General features: G+C 38.8%; 1 protein-coding gene across 7 annotated transcripts in view; it reads left to right on the forward strand.

Annotated features, from left to right (window-relative positions):
* DOCK4 (dedicator of cytokinesis 4) overlaps positions 1–20,225 on the forward strand; it is a 422,159-nt gene that overhangs the window by 328,393 nt on the left and 73,541 nt on the right. For all 7 annotated transcript variants that reach the window (XM_064575038.1, XM_064575039.1, XM_064575040.1 and 4 more), the window contains 4 exons: positions 4,239–4,333; positions 15,179–15,254; positions 17,224–17,324; positions 17,767–17,825. In XM_064575038.1, coding sequence (XP_064431108.1) covers positions 4,239–4,333; positions 15,179–15,254; positions 17,224–17,324; positions 17,767–17,825 — 331 coding nt within the window. The remainder of the gene's footprint in view (positions 1–4,238; positions 4,334–15,178; positions 15,255–17,223; positions 17,325–17,766; positions 17,826–20,225) is intronic.

Genomic DNA, 20,225 nt, shown 5'->3' on the forward strand with positions numbered 1-20,225 from the left:
ATAAATGTCTGCATACCTCACAAACCATCTTTTTCTGTACAGTTATTTCAACTTATAGCCTTTATTTTATCATAAAAAATAGTTCTCTAGCTCTCAAAGACTGAAGACCACTTGGGAGTTATTTTTGCATAATGTGCTTCGATATTCAACTTTAAGGTTATGAATTTCAATGTGATAATAATTATTAACACCCTTTAATTGAATTCAAACCCCATACCAAGGATGTTACACATTTGAAATTTGTAGAAAATTTTTAAGATAATATTTGACTATACTTTAAATCATAAGTGAAGGAAATGTGTTCCTAGAAGGCTCTGTCCCTGGCATTGCTTTTGACATAAGGAGACTGTGTCTTGGTCTATCTGCTTACGCCATGATGCTTTCTTTTCTTGAGTTCTTAACTCATGTTTCATGATCTTGGAATACCTCCTCCCGTGTCTCACTAATTCTGTTGCATAAACTTCATTCTGTCTCGTGCTATGCTGATACCACGGTATCCTGTGTAAACACAAAGCGATTTTTTGTACAGTATAGTCAGGAAATGAGTGAAAAACAAATTTAATCCTCTCACCCATCTGCCTAAAGCCCCTCACTGCCTTACATTGCCCTCAGGATAAATTTCCCCATTTCTTGCCACTCCCCATTGCAGTCCAGGCAGCCCCGTGTTGTCTCTTGCCTTTAAGGCATGCCGGTGCTCTTCCCTCTCCGTGGAATACCTGGTCCTCAGACTTATCCTCACTTGCAGTGCATGCATAGATCCGTGTGGTTTTTAGGTTAGCCTTCAGCTCTCCTGCCAAACTGTACACTCCGTTTAGGGCAAGCATTACATTCAACTTACTGTGGAATGACATGTCACAGACACTCCATAAATACTCTTGCATGAATAAATAAAAAGAACGTATCTTACCCCACTAGGTGTCCCCAGCATCTAACACAGTGCCTGGTACGTAATAAAGCACTCAATATTTATGAATGAGTAAATGTTAGTGATGATTTCTAAAATCATAAAAAATGGCTCTTGCTTTCTTTTCTATTTGAGTATGGCCCTTTTTACTGTTGTGGTTTTCACATGAACTTCCTTACTTGAACCTCTTGCACTGCAGAAAAAAAGTGCTTCTGTAAAGTACCACCTCACTGTTCCTTTTTCTATTTTGAACCCTGATTTGAATAAAACCAGTAATGCAGTTAAGTTACCATGTTGTGCTATTTGAAGTAAACAAACAAAGAAGAAACTGCTCCCAGGCTACCAATTTTAAAATAGTGGCATATGAAACACTTATTTCTTGCTATCCAAACAGGAATATTATTATAGCAATGTTCTTTTTTTAAATTATGGGGAAGATGTGTTAGTTATTGTTATGTGTGCAAAATAATTTCGTATATATATGCAGAAGCACACATTCAGTGAAACGATGAGAGCTGAAAAGTACTTAGGGCAGACGGGGAACAGCGGTGGATTTGGGGAGGACAGGCAGGGGGCTGTTGAAGAATCCAGAATTCAGGTATTAGTGCTTTAAAATACTGGAACGGAGTTTGAATGAAACCAGTTGCATGGCAGCTGATAGTAAATCCTTGCAGAGCTCAGTCATATGATGGGAGTGCCACAGTAGAAGGTGTTTATGTTACCCTCTGATGAAACATTAGCCTACAGCTGAGAAATAAGAAAAAAACATTTGTCTAGTATAATAACAGATAAGTGATCATACTGACTTTTCAAAATCACGGCTCACTACAAGGGACCTTAAAGCCTCCACATTTTCCAAATATGAGAGCTCAGTTCCAGAGAGGTTAAATAAACTGCCAAGGTCGTTGGGCTTGTTCATTGCTGAGTCAGGATTAAAATCTCGATTTTCTGATTTTCACTGAAATGGCTTTTCATTGTCATTGTAAGATTGCCACAATGCGTTGGATTCTATAAAGGTAGATGAAGCTTGCATGGGTACTGTAGAAAGCTATTTGAGACACTAAAAAGTTTTCTTAGGGGAAGCAAAGATCTATGTCACTATGCGGGCATTGGCTCAGTGTTGCATGCTGCCACACCTTTTATTTTGTGAGATAAGTGGGAATAAGAAAATAAGATGGCACAGAAACAGATGGTCTGTCCCCAGCTCCTACACCTGGAATAACTTTCCCTTTGACCCCAGCCCTACAAAAGAAGAGCAACCAAAGTTGCCAGCCCGGAAGGTAGACGTCCTGCCTGCTATAACCAGTTTTTCAGACAATTCTTTCCCTGTGCAGCTTCCATCAATCTCTCCTACCCCCCTACCCCCATACACACACCCATTGCTAAGGGTGCTACCTCCAATTTCCGATTCCCTAAAAGTCGAGAGGGGAAAAGATGAAATTTCAATATTTTAGAAATGAAACTATTCCTAAGTCATTGTAGACTATGAGAAGTGATTCCCCACCTTCATGATTTTTTTTTTTAAACATCCATCTAAGCAAGTGCCACCAGATAGGAAACTGAAGTAGGATATAATTCTTTGAAAGGTAAATGCAGACATCCATTTTTGCAGGGATTATATATATTCATGTCTGGAAAACCCAAAAGAATGAACTGAAAAACTTTTTTGAAGTTTTAGAAATGCATTAAGAAGGGTTTCTCACCATATTAGTATGCTAATGACCTACTTTCCCAAGAGAGGTCTGGAATGTGAGGGGTTTCCCCAAATTGTCTGACCTGCAGTAGAATTCATTTGGGAAACTGTGTCTGGTGATTCTGCCTACATGAGAAGGGTCTGTCTGGCCATTTAAAGGCAAATGACCTAGCGGATTTATTTCCACATGGCACATACTACACATATCAACGTATGTGTGTTGATGCCAAAGAAGCTAAAATAATTTCGTGTCAAAATATTTATGGGCTTGATCAAAGCTGTTAGAGTATGTTAAAAAACCACACACACACACAGCTACCACATGTTTCTTATATTTTCAGATTCTATCTATCTTCTGATGATATGAATGACAACCATCATCTTCTATTCAAGCAGTTTACATGTTTCACATAATGTGTTGCTGGGTTTCATAAATAAAATTCATGTGTGGTTTTTTTTTTTAATTAAGCGACACCATACTGTTGCTTTCAGTCAGATTGGTAGCTATATCTTCCTAGCATTGCTTGAGGTTATCAACCAATCTGTAAGTTTGCTAGTTAACAAATCTAAACTAGACTGAGCCAATCTCTTTCTGATCGGGCATGCTTTATGTCATTCAGTACATGTATATTGTCTCCTTGAGTCCCCTTTAAGTGTAATATGCTGCAGCGATTGGGGCTCTAACACTTGAAATGTTTTAAGAAGAGGTATTTCTGGGGGCACCTGGGTGGCTCAGTTGGTTAAGCGACTGCCTTCAGCTCGGGTCATGATTCCAGGGTCCTGGGATCGAGCCCCGCATCGGGCTCCCTGCTCAGCGGGAAGCCTGCTTCTCCTCTCCCACTTCCCCTGCTTGTGTTCCCTCTCTCGCTGTGTCTCTCTCTGTCAAATAAATAAATAAAATCTTTAAAAAAAAAAAAAAAGAAGAGGTATTTCTGTGTCTGGCAGTAGCTTTTTGTCAAAAATGTTTCTAGGTGATCAGTTTAAAGTTAACATCTCGGTAAGCACTGCTGCCCTCTGGCATGGCAACTCTGTGAATAATTCCTTGACACTCTCATAGCTACTAAGCACTCACCACTGGGCTCAGCTTAGCACACATCCTTATTTGAGTGTATTCTACATAGCCCATTCAGATTCTGTAAACCTGCATGCATACCATTAATGCTGCATCCTCAGAATGCCCTCGAAGAAACCTGGGTGTTTGCTTAAAATGCTTTTTAATGAACATAACTTTCTAAATTTTGACACCTACATAGAAGGAAGATCTGTTGATCGTTCTCTCGCTATGGAAAGTTCTGATGTTGAGGACACTATAATAAAAGAAAGAATATATTTGCCTGCTAATCTTCAACTGTCAGTCTTCCCCTTTATTTATAAAATCTAAATGTTTAGAGTTTGTGAAGAGGAATGAAAGGTCATCTCCACTGTGTATGAGAAAGAAAAGGAAAAGAGAACATTTGGGAAGGGTAGCAAGCCAGTGGGGGCTGAGAATAGAACAGTGATGATTCCTTCTCCTGGTGAACTATGGAAGCATGGCTTCCTTTTCTGTAGTTGCTTTGGAAATGGCAACAACCGTGCTCTGTGTGTGTGTGTATTGACAGTTAAAATAACTCAGTAAAATGATCTGTTTCCTCCCTATCCAAGGATTTCCTGCTACAGATATTTACTGTGTTCCGAATATTGATACGCCCAGAGATGTTTCCGAAGGACTGGACTGTTATGCGCTTGGTGGCTAACAAGTAAGACATTTAAGTTGACAATGATTGCAGCTTAGTATATGGATGAGAGGAGATACAAAAATGATTTTTCTAGTTTGATCTCAAGTTTGAAATCTTCAAATCCTGGGATTCTTTTTCTTTGTCTCTGAATTAACTTCTCTCATTTAAAAAAAAATACATATTACTATTTGTTTTAAACAGGTGATACATTTAACATAGTTCAAAAATCAAATAATATAAGAAGAGTGTACATTGAAAAAACCCCTTCCCATCTACTGTATTTATCCCTTACCCCCCAGCCTGTAGTTACCACTTTTATTAGCATCTTGCGTGACCTTCCAGTGTTCTTTTACACAGAGCCTGGCAGGTAGCATAATATATACACTATTTTGCACTTTGCTCTTTCAGTTAAAAATCCTGGCAGTCTTGGGCGCCTGGGTGGCTCAGTTGGTTAAGCGACTGCCTTCGGCTCAGGTCATGATCCTGGAGTCCCGGGATCGAGTCCCGCATCGGGCTCCCTGCTCGGCAGGGAGTCTGCTTCTCCCTCTGACCCTCCTCTCTCTCATGCTCTCTGTCTCTCATTCTCTCTGTCTCAAAAAAAAAAAAAAAAAAATCCTGGCAGTCTTTCCACATTAATACATAGAAAGCCCCTCATTCATTTATGTTTCTTTTGCTCTTTTATGGGCATATAATGTTCTATTGAATTGGTGTACCATCATTTATTTAACCAGCCCTGTTGCTAGACACTTAAGTCATTTCTAATCTTTCTTAATTCATTTTAACTCAGCAGGATACATTAAGCATCTACCATGTGCTCAGCACTGGGGATAAGATATGACCCCTGAGTTGGATACATGAAGATTGAAGTTCCTTTTATACAGCCAAGGGATATGGCCAGTAGAGAGCTGAAAATAATGCTCTCAGCAAAATTTGGAACTAGAGAAGACATTTGGAGAGATATTGACATAAAGTTGAATCTCTGGAAGTTGGCAAAACTAGCTTGTATTAGGCATATCCAGGAAAAAAAAATAAAAGATCTTAGCCAGTACTTGAAGGAGTAGGAGCCAGGAAAGGAGATTAGGCAGCTGCCAGAATGGCAGGAGCCGTCCCAGAGAGTAAGTATCATGGCAGTGTCTGCTCTCATGCTTCCTGTCTCTGTCATCTCAGGATACAGAATGCAGGTGAAGTTCTTGAGGAAACTGGCTGATGTTTACTTCCACACTCATAATTTACCCTGTCTCATAAACATTCTTTCCTTCAAGTCTACATTTGCCTGCTTCTCCTTCCTCCTTTTGTCCAGCCCCAAACACCCTCATATTCAGGATAAAGGTTGAATTCTCCAGGTATCTATCCATAGACCAAAGACACCATATGTCCTCCCCAGATGCCAGGTATGGTGGTGGTAAGAGCCCCAGGAATATAGGGTTGGATTTTGATAAGATATGCCTAATATGGCTTCTGCTGCAGTATACATTTATAGATGTGGAGGTGTTAAAACGATGTGTTAAAACTTGTGAAGTAACAAATAGTATAATATGGCATATTATATTTTACATAAGTACAGAAGCAGCTTTTCCATGTTCAAGACTAATTGAAACTCCTGAAATAGCTCTCTTTAGAATTTAGCATATTTAGTTTGATATCTGTGAGTAGAATCAAATATCTTTTCATCTGGATGTCCGGATGCTATAGATTTAAAGGGAGCAATTGGTCATGAATCTGGCGTTATTACCAAAGATCTAACATTCTGCAGAGGACTATGAAGTGGTCCAGGGAGCCAGCCGGGAAGAGGTCCAGGCTGCTGACATCTGCATCACACAACGTCATCATGTGGTCATTATGCCTGCCCTGTGTGCGGAGGGATATTTTGACTTGAATTAGAATATTCAATGGCAAAAATTCAAACCAAAAATAAGTTTGACATTTTGTTCCTTATGCACACAGGCTCTGCTTGAGCTTCTTGAAAACCGTGACCACAATGTGGCTTTTTAAAATTAAACACCATCTCTCTACGTAAAAATCTCCACTCCATTTATGAAGACTCATGGTCACACAAATGGGTAACAGACTTAGAAGTATAGATTCTGCTTTTGAGTAAACACATGATGTTCAAGATTTTCATCTACAGTGTTAACCAAACAGGAGCATGGGTTAGTTTAAGATGAGTTCTGTGTAATACATTTAAACAGAAGATACTCCCAAAGCAAATCCAAGAAAAAGGCCATCAGCCTTTGCTAAATGCAGTACCATCACGCTCTTGCCACTCAAGTCAGTGCTGATAAGAAATGGGCACTGTTTTTCCACTGGCAATTGCAAGTCCGTCCCAATTTGGAGAGAGGACTCCAGGGTCTGGTAGAGAACACCCCAAGTTGGAACAGACACTGCCCTCTGCTCTTCTGCTTCCCGCTCTTCTCCCCATGCAACCACCGTAGCCATTTCCCATTCAAATTATGAAACCAAATGAGATTTTTCTTGCCTTATGAATGCAATATATTCCAGAAATAAGCCTTCAACTATTTCTTCTCTATCCATAAAAAAGATTAGCCACTATAATATTGGTAGAAAAGTCCATTTCTGAAAGATGTTAAACACATTTGAAATATGTTAAAGGGCAGGGGCGCCCAGGTAGCTCCGTCGGTTGAGCATTCAAGTCTTGACTTTGGCTTAGGTTGTGGTCTTGGGTTCGTGGGTTCAAGCCCTGCCTCGCTCCGCTCCGTGCTCAGCAGGGAGTCTGCTTCCCTCTCTCCCTCCCCCTTTGCCCCTCCCCCTGCTCGTACTTGTGTGTGCTCTCGCGTGCTCTCTCTCAAATAAATAAATAAATAAAATCTTTTTAAAAAATGTTAGCATACATTGGGAAGAAAACATGACCACTTTGCTAAACTATGTAGATGCAAGTTGCAGGAGCTAGATCCACGTCTCTGAAGTTGACCACCTTTCTTCCATGTTGCCAGCTTTCTTAGACAAATATTTGATCAGGGCCCCTCAAAGAGGCATTTTTACCCAGACTCCCACTTTTACTACCTACTATGTGCCTAATACATGTCAACTTGATAGTAACTAGCTGAGAAGTCACCACTGCCCTACCTTTGAGCTCAGCTGTATTCAGCTCATCCCTCAAAATATGTATTCTTTGATGTGTTGGTCCTTTCTTCCTGTGTTTTCAAGTGAGTTAAATGCCTTTAACTTTCATCTATAAATTATGTTGTCCCAAATCCTGTAGCTTCCTTGCTTTATATGAAGTCCTACTAAAAGCTGTGACCAGACACTTGGTGATTAGTATGGTCTTGTGTTTATTTCCACCTGAATGTCTAATATCGGGTGACACGGTAAGGGCATCCAGCTTAACTTGCGCAAGGATGAGACATGTGTCTCTTGCTTGTGTGCAAAGTTGTATTGTCCCCACTGTTAAGTTCTTGGTAGATGTTTCTGATGAGAACAACTGCTCAATTTGAGAAAGAAGGAACATAAGGGAGATGAAAATTAAGTACCAAAAATACAGGACACTTTGAGACAAGCTTCTCTCCACCCCCTTCCCATACACATTGCAAAATATAGTACAAAAATAAAGTCACAGCTTTATACATTTTCAAAGAGATAAATCTTGTAACAGACTTGCTTACTGAGGGAAGTAAAACCTTCTGGCCTTACAGTTGACATTTCAGGCCCTTATTTTGTTTATCTTGTGTGCATGTTGGCTTCAAACATAGCATACATTTTTTTATGTGTGCTTTTTCTCACCAAACACTGAATTATTTAGTTGACTAGTACCTTCAAGTAATTTAGTTTTCAAATGAGATCAGTGTAGCAAATAGGTGATTTATGGAACCAAAGATTCTTAGGGAAGGTCATTCATTCATTTACTGACCCATCCACTCAGCAAATCTTTTTCAATACCTAAAGTATAAAATAAATGCCATAAAGATAGAGCAAAGATAGTTCTTTGAAAATGTTTATGAAAGGAACTTTGTTCTGAACTGGGATTGGAAGGCTCTTTCATTAGGAGGTGAAACTTGAGCTGAAAGCCAAAGCAGGAGTTAACAGGCAGACAGCAAAGGAAGAAGAATGTTCTTATCAGCAGAAATAGCTTATACAAAGGCCCTGTGGTCAGAGTGAATATGGCACATTCAAGAAACTGAAAGACTATTAGTGTGGCTGGAACATGAGGAGAGAAGGAGCCAGTAACAATGAGGTTAGAAGAGGAAGACAGGGCCCAAATATTAGGGCGTAGAGAAACATTAAGAGAAACCAAGAAGGGGGCACCTGTGTGGCTCAGTTGGTTAAGTGTCTGCCTTCAGCTCAGGTCATGATCTCAGGGTCCTGGTATCGAGCATCACGTGGGCTCCCTGCTCAGTTGGGAGTCTGCTTCTCCCTCTGCCCCTTCTCCCCCTCCACTTGTGCACACGCTCTCTCTCTCTCTCTCAAATAAATAAATATTTTTTAAAAAAAGAGAGAAACCAAGAAGGACCAGTTAGAAGCTTAATACAGCAATCCAGCTAATGGCTCGAACAAGTAGATGGCAGTGAAGGTAGTAAGAAGATCGATTTTGAAGATTGAGATAACATAACTTGCAGATGACTGGATGTGGGTGGCAGAGAAAAAATGGAAGATGGCCTTTAGAATTTTGGCCTGAACAGAAGGATGAATGGTGGTGCCATTCACTTTGGTGGGGAAATACTGAGAGGAGCAGCTTTGGGGGTGGGGAAGGTGAAGAATCTTATGTGAAACAGAAATTTGAAATACTCTTCGATATCTTAGTGGAAACACAGAAGAGGAAGCTACCCCTGCTTCTGTGGAGCTGAGGGAAGAGGTTAGGGCTGGAGGTGTGCATTTGAGGGTCATTGGATGATATGGATGATATTTGAAGCACTGAATGAGAGCACCTGGAAGAGAGTAGATTAAAAAGAAAAAAGTACTCAGCACCGGGCTATAGAGCATGCTGCCATTTTAAAGCCCAGAACATGGAGAAGCATCCAGCAAAAGAGACTGAAAAGGAGCAGCCCATGATTTAAGATGAGAATCAGCAGAGTATACTGTCCTGTGAAGAGGTTATTCCATGAAGGTAGAAGTATCAAGAGCTGTTGGGAGATTGGAGATGATGAAGACTGACAGTTGCCCCCAGATTTGGCAGTGTTGTGTAGATATTGATGACCATGGCATGTGCTCTTTCAGCGCAGCGATGGAGGAGAAAGCCTTATTAGAGTGAATTCAAGAACAGCTAGGAATTGAGAAAGTGAAAACAGTTCATTAGAAGTTTTGCTGTGAAAGGAAGCAGAGGAATGGGGCTACATCTGGAAGGAGTTAAGGGACGAGGACTCTTTTTAAAATATGGAATAATACAGTATTTTAGTTTACAAATAGGAATGGGTTAGCAAAGACAGAAATACTGGTGCTACTAAAGAAAACAGGAATAAGTGAAGGAACAAGCTGGGGGTTGGGAAGTGGGGTTGGGCTAAGTGCAGAATTGCGGTGTGCCCTTTGAGAACTGCCTGTTACCTGTGCACAATCAGCTTGCACTGGAAATTAAACTAACCACGTAGGCATGCAGTTTAGGTTAGCTGACAATGCTTTTTGTGATAAGACTTTCTCAGTGAAAGAAGCTTGCCACACTTAGAGTAGCTCTGAAATTGTGCACACACAAAAAGCTTGGCCTTAGCTAGGAGCCTTGGCACTGTAACAGGAGGGAAGACAGAGTATGTGATAGAGACGATGAAAAGTTGGGTGGTCGAGCAGCTAATCTGTTGAGCACCCACCAACACGGCTACTACTGTATTTTGTTGGTGGTGGTGGTGTTTTTCTATTAGGGTAATAATCCTTGAACAATTTTACAGTCCAAGGGAGAGATAAGATACTGATTTTTACCAAAACTATCTATTACTCAGATGAATGTGCCAAACTTAAATAGTGACAGCAAATATTTATGCAAGAACCTCCCGCATACTCCATGTTCTGGTGAGTTGTGAGGAGCTGGTAGGAAGAATGGATCCATGAACTAAAGGCTTCCTTACGATCTGAGCCTGATAGGCTAAACCTGAGCCTGTTGACACATGAGTGACTTTCTGCCAGTACCACTCAGTGGAGAAGGTCAAGGGAGTTTTTAAAATCCCTAAATCCCTCCATTTCAATCTTGGTTTGTTCTTCCTCACCCATACAGCACACTTGACTAAAAGCCCAATCACTCCATTTCCTGCTTCCATTTTGGCTTATGCTGTGCCCTCCACTTGGAGTGCCTTCAGTCTGTTCTTCAAAATAGCTTTTAAAAAGGCATAAAATGTTTTACAAGCTTCTCATTTTAGAATTACCTAGTACAGCAAATAAGTATAACAAAGCATAGGTTTACATATAGTTGTGAGGCTACAGTCATTCAATAAAACTTACTGTGGGCTAGGCCCTTGGTGAAGCAGTGATTAACAAGGCCAGATCCCCCAGCATCACTGCTGTCCAAGTTCCAACCCTTGGCTGTCTTCTCCTCCATCTGTAACACAGTCCCCAAAACGAGACAGGACGATCACGTGCGTTAGAATCGTCTGGTTGGGCCCCATCTGGAACTCACCAGGCCATCGGTGGTGGTAAGGCCCTGAAGTCTGATGAATCCTCCAGGTGATTTTGTCATGGCTCTAAAGTTTGAGGACCACTAGCTTAGATCAGTTCCCTTCGATGGCCTTCCAGGATTTTCATCTGCCCCAAGAGTCTTTGTGCTGATTTCTTCTGCCCCTATTAACCCACCAGGTTGTAGGGAAGTTGTTTTTCTCCATGATTAGAGTTCTCTAGATTTTCATTGTGTAAACATTAGTCTTCTGATACCCAGTTTATCCACAAAGTTGCTTCTCCCAGTCCAGGTATAATTTGTGGAGATGGGCTTTTGCTTCAGCACGTTAACAAGTTGGAGTAGTTTACAACAAATTAGAATAGATGAGATTTCTAGAGCAGGGAGGTAGTATTTCTTCAAAAATACTTTCTAAATGCCAGAATGAGGTGGCAACTGAAAATCTTGAAGCAATAACTTTGATTTCCTGTGCACTAGTTCCTCTTTTCTATGTAAATTATACCGTGCTGTGCCCATAGATGAAGGTTGTCTGAAGTCATCCTTGTGCCTGTACTTCTTTGGCAAATATCAGTCATTTGACCATTTGTAGTAACAGATTGCAAACCTTTCTTGGCTATTGAAGTGGTGTGCTGAGATTTGAAATGTCCTTATATTCAAAAACTGAGTCATGAGTAAAAGAATAAAACCAAAGGAGCCACATTGTTTTGGAAAAATTGGAACAAGTAGAGCAAGATCTCTAAACACCACAGATATCGACTACAATGAAGGAGCAATAATGTATAACTGCCTTTATGGCTTGGAGACCTGTGTGCCAGGATCCTCACTCAGTGCTGAGTTACCATGAAAAGCTCTGGGAGCTGCCTCTGTGACTTGAGCTGAATGTTTTAAGCATAAATGCAAAGCATTTGAAGTAGACTCACTTTAGGTCCTTCTAGTTTTGGGAAGTCTTGTTTTTGGAGGTCTTACCTCTCAGCCTATCAAACATATTAAATAGACCCACATGCCACATTTTACTGAAGAAAAGAAGTAAAAAGCAATTTTTACATTTTGCTTTTTAAATTATTGGCCTATGAGTGAGTCATTTAACTCCAACTGCTTGGGATTTCTCAGCATTTCTGTATATTTAGGAATTCTTGTAAAGTTGTAAAAAGTAACCTATACTTTTTTTTAATACAATAGAAGTTGCCTAAATATGAAATTGGACAATAAATGATATAAGTAATGTTGCATTCTACAGACATATAATTAAACCTTTTTTTAGTTTTTATTTTGCAGTTTTGTTTTTTTTTTAAAGATTTTGTTTATTTATTTGTCAGAGAGAGAGAGCACAAGGAGGGGGAGCGGCAGGCAGAGCAGTAGAGGGAGAAGCAGGCTCCCCGGCGAGCAAGGAGCCCGATGTGGGACTCGATCCCAGGACCCTGGGATCATGACCTGAGCCGAAGGCAGACGCTTAACGACTGAGCCACCCAGGTTCCCTATTTTGCAGTTTTAATTTTGGTCCCATAACATCTTTTCAGGTCTCAATATTTTCCAAAGCTCCTAAAAAGATCGTAGGTCCTATGTCCTCTGCCTCTTGTGCCTAATAATAAACCGGCCTTGGTGACAGGACGAGGTATTGAATCTAGAACAAGGACTACATGCTCCCTTAAAGAATGACCAGGTATAATGACTGGCCTAAAATGCTAGAAGCCAAGAGAATGTGAAATAGAGTTTGTTGGAATGTTTATCTGGCTTAGGCCTCTGGAGAGCTTTGCTCTTCAAAGGGTGGACCAAGGATGAACAGCGTGAGCATCCCCTGGAGCTTGTGAGAAATGGCAGAATCTCAGGCCCCACCCCAGGCCTACTGAGTCATAATCTGCATTTTTAACTAGATCACCAGGTACCCACTAAAGTTTGAGAAGCACTGCTTTGTCTGGAGCAGTGGTTCTCAGTTCTGGGTGCACAGGAGAATCACTTGGGAGTCCTAACACTCCTGATGTCCAGGTTGTACCCAAGTCCATTCATTAGAATCTCTGGGGGTATCTATCTGTATTTTAAAGGCTCCTGGGTGATTCCAGGGAGCAACCAGGTTAAGACTCACTGGTTGACAATAAGGTCACAGAGGCTCCATGTTGTTTACCAGCGAGCACAGTTCAGGGAACTGTGGATTTTGTTTGTGTTTGGGACCCAGCATATAAATAATAAATGGGTCATCTTTGCTGTGGAATACCTTCTTACTTTGGAAAGTTGAATGTTTTGGCTGCTTGCCAGGACCTTAGGCCCAATAGTCTAAATCCCAGATATGTCATGTTTCACTAGCACTGGATGCTCTTGTTTCTGAACAACAATTCATGCTACAGTCGTGGGCCAGAAGGTGGTTTTTTTATGTGAAACTCAGGTGTAGTGGGACTGTGTGTATTTCTCCATTGAATACCATAGCAGAACGTTTGTGCTTAGAACCACATGTTAAGAATGAACTGCTTCCTTGCTTGATAGCATTCCATTTTCTGATAATTAAGCATTAGTTTCATAATGTAAGTTTTAGATAAACTACTTAGGGAATTTTAATGATTTCTTCAGTTATCACCAATTCTGCTAGTGGCTATGGAAAATTGCCACTTCATACTGTTATTTGCAGGTGATTTATCTCTTTAGTAGGAAATTCACTGATGGTATCTGCTGTTTGGGGAGCTGGAGACACCACGGGACTTTTCATTTTCATAGGCTCTGCTTATACCTAACGTTCACAGTAAGAGTTGTTGAAAGATGTAATTGACATATATAAAATGTACATGCCTACTCACGGTGGAGCAGGTGCCCGAGAAATGGTGGTTTTCTTCTCTTTCCCTTTCTTTACCTTGGGCTATTCTCATTCAACCATCTGACCCCTTAGTCTTATTAATATTTTCTTATCCCAGGAGAAGGCTATCATAGTGAGTTTTCCAGCAGATGACAATAATGAACCTTTATGTCCTTCAAAGGCTCTAAATATTCTTCTAATTAGTAAATATCCCTCTAGTCTACGTTTTACCAGTAGGATAATCAAGGTGTGAAGTTGGTGGGGTGTTTTGTTTCCTTTTGTTTTATTTGCGGTCATAGAACTCTACCCCTTGATTGCAAATCCTGTGGTGAGAACTGGAGTCTCATCACATCAGACACTCCATTGGGCATGCATCTCAGCAAAGGTCGAGGAGGTTTTGAGTATCAGCCATATATATATATATGTATACCATTAGTTTATAGTATTTTGGGGAATGGCCTGTGTTGTTTCAGTGTAATGCTGTATGTAATATTAAATGAACCAACTGGATATGCATTCAGTTTTGAATGTCAATTCACAGAGCTACAAAAAGGAGCAGGTTTTGAACGAATTGCCTAACTCTAGAATTAACCAAGAATGCTCACCAAATCCTCTTTTAATCTCCCTAGCAAGCGACACGTGGCTGTAATATGTCCCCTTGTCAGGCTTCCCCTAATTTCTCCAGCCCTGAGATGCCCCATTTTCTGAATTGCCTTAACACCCACTGGCAGTTTCCCTCAGCTTAGTGCTGGGTTATAGACAATTTCACAGTCTGTAATTGTTTCTTTAGTGGCATTCTGTCACCAGGAGAGAGGGAGTCTGCCTTCCGTAGCTCTTGCCTGACCCTTAATACCTTAAAAGGGGGAGAACAGAGAGAAGACTTCTAATAAATACTCAATATATTCTGTCATTTTATTGATTTCATCTTTGGGCTCCATTTCTTTTTCTGTTTTTTTTTTGAAGTGTGGCTTTCTTCCATGTTAATCAAATATGGAATATTATATTTGGATTAATCATTTTGCTTTGTTCAGAAATTAATAAAAGCATTAATTTCTGCTAGAGATTAATATATTTCTGCCTGAGTCATATGAATTCATAGATCTGGGTATCATTTTACAAAGAACCCAACTTCAGTGATTGATTTTTTTTTGGGGGGTGTAGAGATTAAAGAAAATTTTCAGAAAGTTAGCACATGGTATTCAAATAATATTATTCCACACGCTTCCTGAAGGTTTTCTTTTCCTTTTTAAAAAATTTATTTATTTATGTATTTATTTGGGGACAGTGGGGTGGGGGGGGGTGAGCGGAAGGGGAGGAAGAAGGAGAAAAAAAGCATCCCAAGCTGACTCCAAGCTGAGCACAGAGCCTGACATGGGGCTTGATCTCAGGGCTGAAACCGAGAGTTGGACACTTAACCAACTGAGCTATCCAGGTGCCCCCTGTAGGTTTTCTTTTACCTTAATTGTTTTTTATTCTTATGTAATAAATGATTTTCACTAATGCAAAGTTTCCAACTTAAAATGTTCTTTTTTTTTTTCACTAGCGTTATTATTACAACAGTTCTATACCTGTCTGATGCACTTCGTAAGAACTTCTTAAATGAAAACTTTGATTATAAGGTAAGTATCCATCCAGATGACTCTCCTACCTGAGCTGAAATCTTTTACCTTATACTTGAGGAAATTACCTACCATATTTTCTTTCTTTTAATAATAGGAAAACATATTTACTCCACCTACCCTAAATTAATCTTGGGCTATATCAGCTTTCATGATGAATAATATTAGAAGTTGTCATTTCTGAACAAGTTAGGGCTACAATCATGCTTATCAACCTAGTGGAAATCATGGTGCGTAAGAGGAGGTAGTTCCTTGTTGTTACTCTAAATTTTCATTCTTCTTTCTTGTATGGTCCTCATGTGTGACAAAGGGAACTTAGAACATAGGTTTTTAAGACATTTTTTAAAATAGAGTTTATATGAAGAAAATGTTTACAAAGTAAACACTTCAGTTCCTTTACTTCTCCATCATCACATTTTTTTTAGAATGAATTAATGAAAAGAAACAAAATGAAAGATTGGTAAAATTCTTTAAGGCAGAACTTTCTCTACATCTATAATATAATTTGATATGCCTAAGAATTCTTGATATACTATTTTTTTTTAAGATTTTATTTATTTATTTGACAGAGGGAGACAGCGAGAGAGGGAACACAAGCAGAGGGAGTGGGAGAGGGAAAAGCAGGCTTCCCGCTGAGCAGGGAGCCCGATGTGGGGCTCGATCCCAGGACCCTGGGATCATGACATGAGCTGAAGGCAGACGCTTAATGACTAAGCCACCCAGGCACCCCTTGATATACTATTTTTTAAACAGAAAATGATAATTGGTAAACAAAGATGGGCAACGCTTATCTTGGCTTCCCTTCTTAACGATGTTTTTGGGTTTTGGCATCTGTGTTTCCTATTCTTTTTAAATAACATTTTTCATATTCAACATTGAGTAAATTGTCCCTATTGGATAACTAGAAAACATAAAAAAGCACAAATCAGTAAAAACCAATGGAATTTAAAGGTTGCACACTATGTCTGTATATCATACCATATAATAATAAATATATGAAAATTTCATAATCAACTTTACTTTTTAATATTAAGTTGTTTCTGCTATTGTATTCTTATAAATCACTCTATGTGCCTTCTTACAAAATAAAACTTGGCACATATCCTTAATTATTTTTTGGATAAATATTTGTAAGTAGAATTATTGAGTTAAGGGTTATACCAATTATATTTGATTTCCTATATATACACCCAACCTGAAATTACTGACTAAAATTCATATTTTGTGAAATATCTGCTCTTGACTTTTGTTCATTATTTTGCTTGGTCTTACATTTTTTGTTTGTAAGAGCTCTTTATATATAAAAGATATTAATTCTTTACAACGTTTCTCCTTATTATTTCTAATTTTACTTGGTGTCCGTGAAGAAGTAGTTTCCTTCCATTATGTCATATATTTTTGGTTAAGTTTATTTCTGGGAATTTTATTCTGATCTCTTTCTGGTGCTGTTTTTGATATAAGAAACCTTAAACTCAAAAGATATGTCTGGGCAGGGAATTTTTTTATGCTGTCTGAATTTAAAGCAATTAGCATATCCAGAGAAGTGTATGCCTTTTTTTTTTTTTTTAATTCTCCATTAAAAGGAGTTCCAAAAATGAATTCTCACAGGAATAAAATAACCCAGCTTATACCTCAGCTTCCATGGAGATACTCAGACATATTATAAGAGAAACAAAACATTTAACATATACCAGGGAGCTTAAGAAACCTGTGATAAGGCACTGAAACAGTATAGAAATAGATAATATTTCTTTGCTTTACTTTGTTACAGCAAATTTCAAGCATATATAAAAGCAGAGAGAATAGTGTGATGAACCCCCATGTACCCATATCCAGATTCGACTATTATTCACACAGGGCCAATCTTATTTCACCTGTACCCCCGCCCACTTATCACTTTTGAAACAAATCCAAGATATCATGTCACTTAATCTGTAAATATTTTTGTAACACTATAATCTTGTTTTAGATCTGGGATTCCTACTTTTACCTTGCGGTCATTTTTATAAACCAGTTGTGTCTGCAGTTAGAGATGTTCACACCTTCCAAAAAGAAAAAGGTGTTAGAAAAGTAAGTATCGGTATATAATTCGGTGGGGATATGAGGCAGATCAAATGTTGTGCTTTTAAGAGGGTGTTTAGTTCAAATGATTCATAAATCAGATGTCCATAACTGGAAATGACAATGGAGAAGCAATGAGCAAGAGGACAAGAAGCACTCTTTTCTGGAAATTTTGAACTTACTTATACTTTTATTTGGGGGGGGCGGAACTCCATCTTTCAGGAATCAATATATTTTAGAAGCAAATAAAATAGAGGACAAGTCTGTTTTATTAAAGGATTTATACAAGGATTTGCATTAGAAGCATCAAGACATCTACATTAAACATCTTTAATTACAAACAGTGTCTTTTAATTCAGAAGAGACATAAATACTTTTCTATTCCAAAAAGACACAAATACTTCTTTGTTTTGAAGGTTTTGTATCAGGTTTGCTTTTTGTTTTATTTCAGGTATGGTGACATGCGCGTCACAATGGGTTGTGAAATTTTCAGCATGTGGCAAAACCTAGGTAAGTAATGGAAAGAGAAGCCACCCCCATTGTAGTTTATCACTGTACTTTTAAGTGTATAAATGAAGGCAGGCAACTTACCAGTGACAGTGTCTGAAACCAAATGTTTAAACCGGTAAAGTCATCCATAGAAAGTAATTGATATTTTGGCACTGAATATAGTTATAACTAATTTTTAAATTGGTATCTGTCTGAAAAATCACCTTACCTTTGTGTATTTCATTATTAATGAATAATGAGTTTTATAATCTAGCATTGCTCCAATAATACACACGTTGTTAGCAATGAGCTAACCTTTCAGAATTTGGGATTGTAACAACTCAAAATTTCTAGAACTCTGAATTGAGTCTATGAATCATAACAGATTTAGAATTACCTTCATGAAACATTGACCTGTGCACCAGTACTCTTAAAAACTTAACACCATGGACCTATATCATAAAGAGTATACACAAAGGATTTTAAAATGTCTGCAGTTGCTAAGAAACTATTAGATTCAATTTTGTTAATCTGACACAGCACATAGAGAATACTACTCCAGCAAATTGATGACCTAGACCTGGTTGCATGGAAAAGAATAATATTTGGAAAATAAATTGTTTTACAATCTCGCTGGCATAGGGTTTCTTTCTAGAGATTCCAACTTATTTAATTTTGTATGCTAACTACGCAAGTTTATAGTATTCATTTACTATTACTGCATTGTAAACTTCTTGTGATTCATTAAAGTGATGGGCCTATTTGAATTGAATATGTAATGACTTAAAAGTATCTTTTCTCATGGGCTTCATCCAAGCACAACTTGTAAATGGCAGGATTTGTTTTCTGTAAATGAAAATCGAACCATTATCATTTTACTTCAGTTTATTTACAGAGTGATTTTTGGCCAGGATCTGTATATATACATAGCAATATTCATAGCAATTTGAGGAAGAGCCTTGTTATATATAATTAAGCCCAGTGTTCAGTGCTTGCTGGTAATTTCAGGAAAAAAACAAAAGTGAGTTAACATCTTGAAAGCAACCTCCAGCTGTCAGGCCAGCCAGAAGAAGTCCATGACGTGTCTTTAGATTCAGCTCGAAAATAACATTAGTTTGTCTTATTTGAAGAGTACTCCTTTCAGTCTTTATGTTTTGTTCATTCTTTGTTTTTCAAAGCCCTGTAGTGTCCATATTACATTTGGCATTACTTTAACAAGATGTTGTTATGTCAGTACTCTTTAGAACATTGGTTCTCAAATAGGCCAGTGGTAGCACCTGGGAGCTTGTGAGAAATGTAAATTATCTGGCTGCACCCCAGACCTACTGAAATGGAATCACCAAGAGAGAGTGGGACACAGCTGAGTTTTCACAGGTTCTCCAGGTGGTTCTTGACTAAAGATTGAAAAGCACTGCTTTAGATACTCTCCCCTTTCTCTGTTTTCCCAGCCCTAGAGGCTAGCTCTAGCTCAGTTCTGGCAGTCTGTTAGAAAAGGCTCCTTATACTCAACGACCAATTCCCAGCATGACATAGTTCAAATGCAGGGTGAGTGTGAATTTTTACTTCATTCCTTGGTTTTTGCATTATTTCCCTAGAGTTGTGTCATGACTTTTCTGAGACTTCCAAAACAGAAGGTGAATGCTAAAGGTCACTGCTATTGTACAACTAGAATGGGAAAGTGTTCAGAACTGTTGAAACCTCTCTTCCAACATATATTTTTACAAAATTATAAGAAAAATTAAGTGTTCAGAGTACTGTTTTAACACCCCTTATTGACCTTAAGTCAGCTTGTTACTTAGGAATATGAAAATATATTTGTTATAATTTGGTTTACCTATAAGTATGTCACGTAGAGTATTTTGAATGCTAAAGAAGAATTTATTCAGATAATTACAGAGCGCATTTCTTAATGGAACAGACCAGTAAAATTCAATTTAACATAGTTCATGAGGCACTGGCTCTGTGCATGTTATTTGGAGACATAAGAAAAAATGGTCCATACCTGTACAGAGCTTAGTTTTTTTTTTTGTACAGACCTTAGTTTTTTTTATTTTTTAAAGATTTTATTTATTTATTTATTTGACAGAGAGAGAGCGAGCAAGAGAGGGAACACAAGCAGGGGGAGTGGGAGAGGGAGAAACAGGCTTCCTGCGGAGCAGGGAGCCCGATGCAGGACTTGATCCCAGCACCCTGGGATCATGACCTGAGCCGATGGCAGACGCTTAACGACTGAGCCACCCAGGCGCCCCCAGAGCTTAGTTTTTAAATCTCATATTTTTTGTCTGATTTCTGTAGAACAAAAAAATCTTGATAAAAACGAATCATCATGTTTTAGTAAACTTTATGACTTCAGAAATCAAGACTTCAATAGTTTTTAGTAGATATAAAAAACACTAACTTTTAGAAAACAAATTGCAAAGA

The sequence above is a fragment of the Mirounga angustirostris genome, unplaced genomic scaffold, assembly GCF_029215605.1.
Source record: "Mirounga angustirostris isolate CCGP_5_RB_7025 unplaced genomic scaffold, mMirAng1.0.hap1 SCAF_12, whole genome shotgun sequence".
In the NCBI taxonomy this organism is placed as follows: Eukaryota; Metazoa; Chordata; class Mammalia; order Carnivora; family Phocidae; genus Mirounga; species Mirounga angustirostris.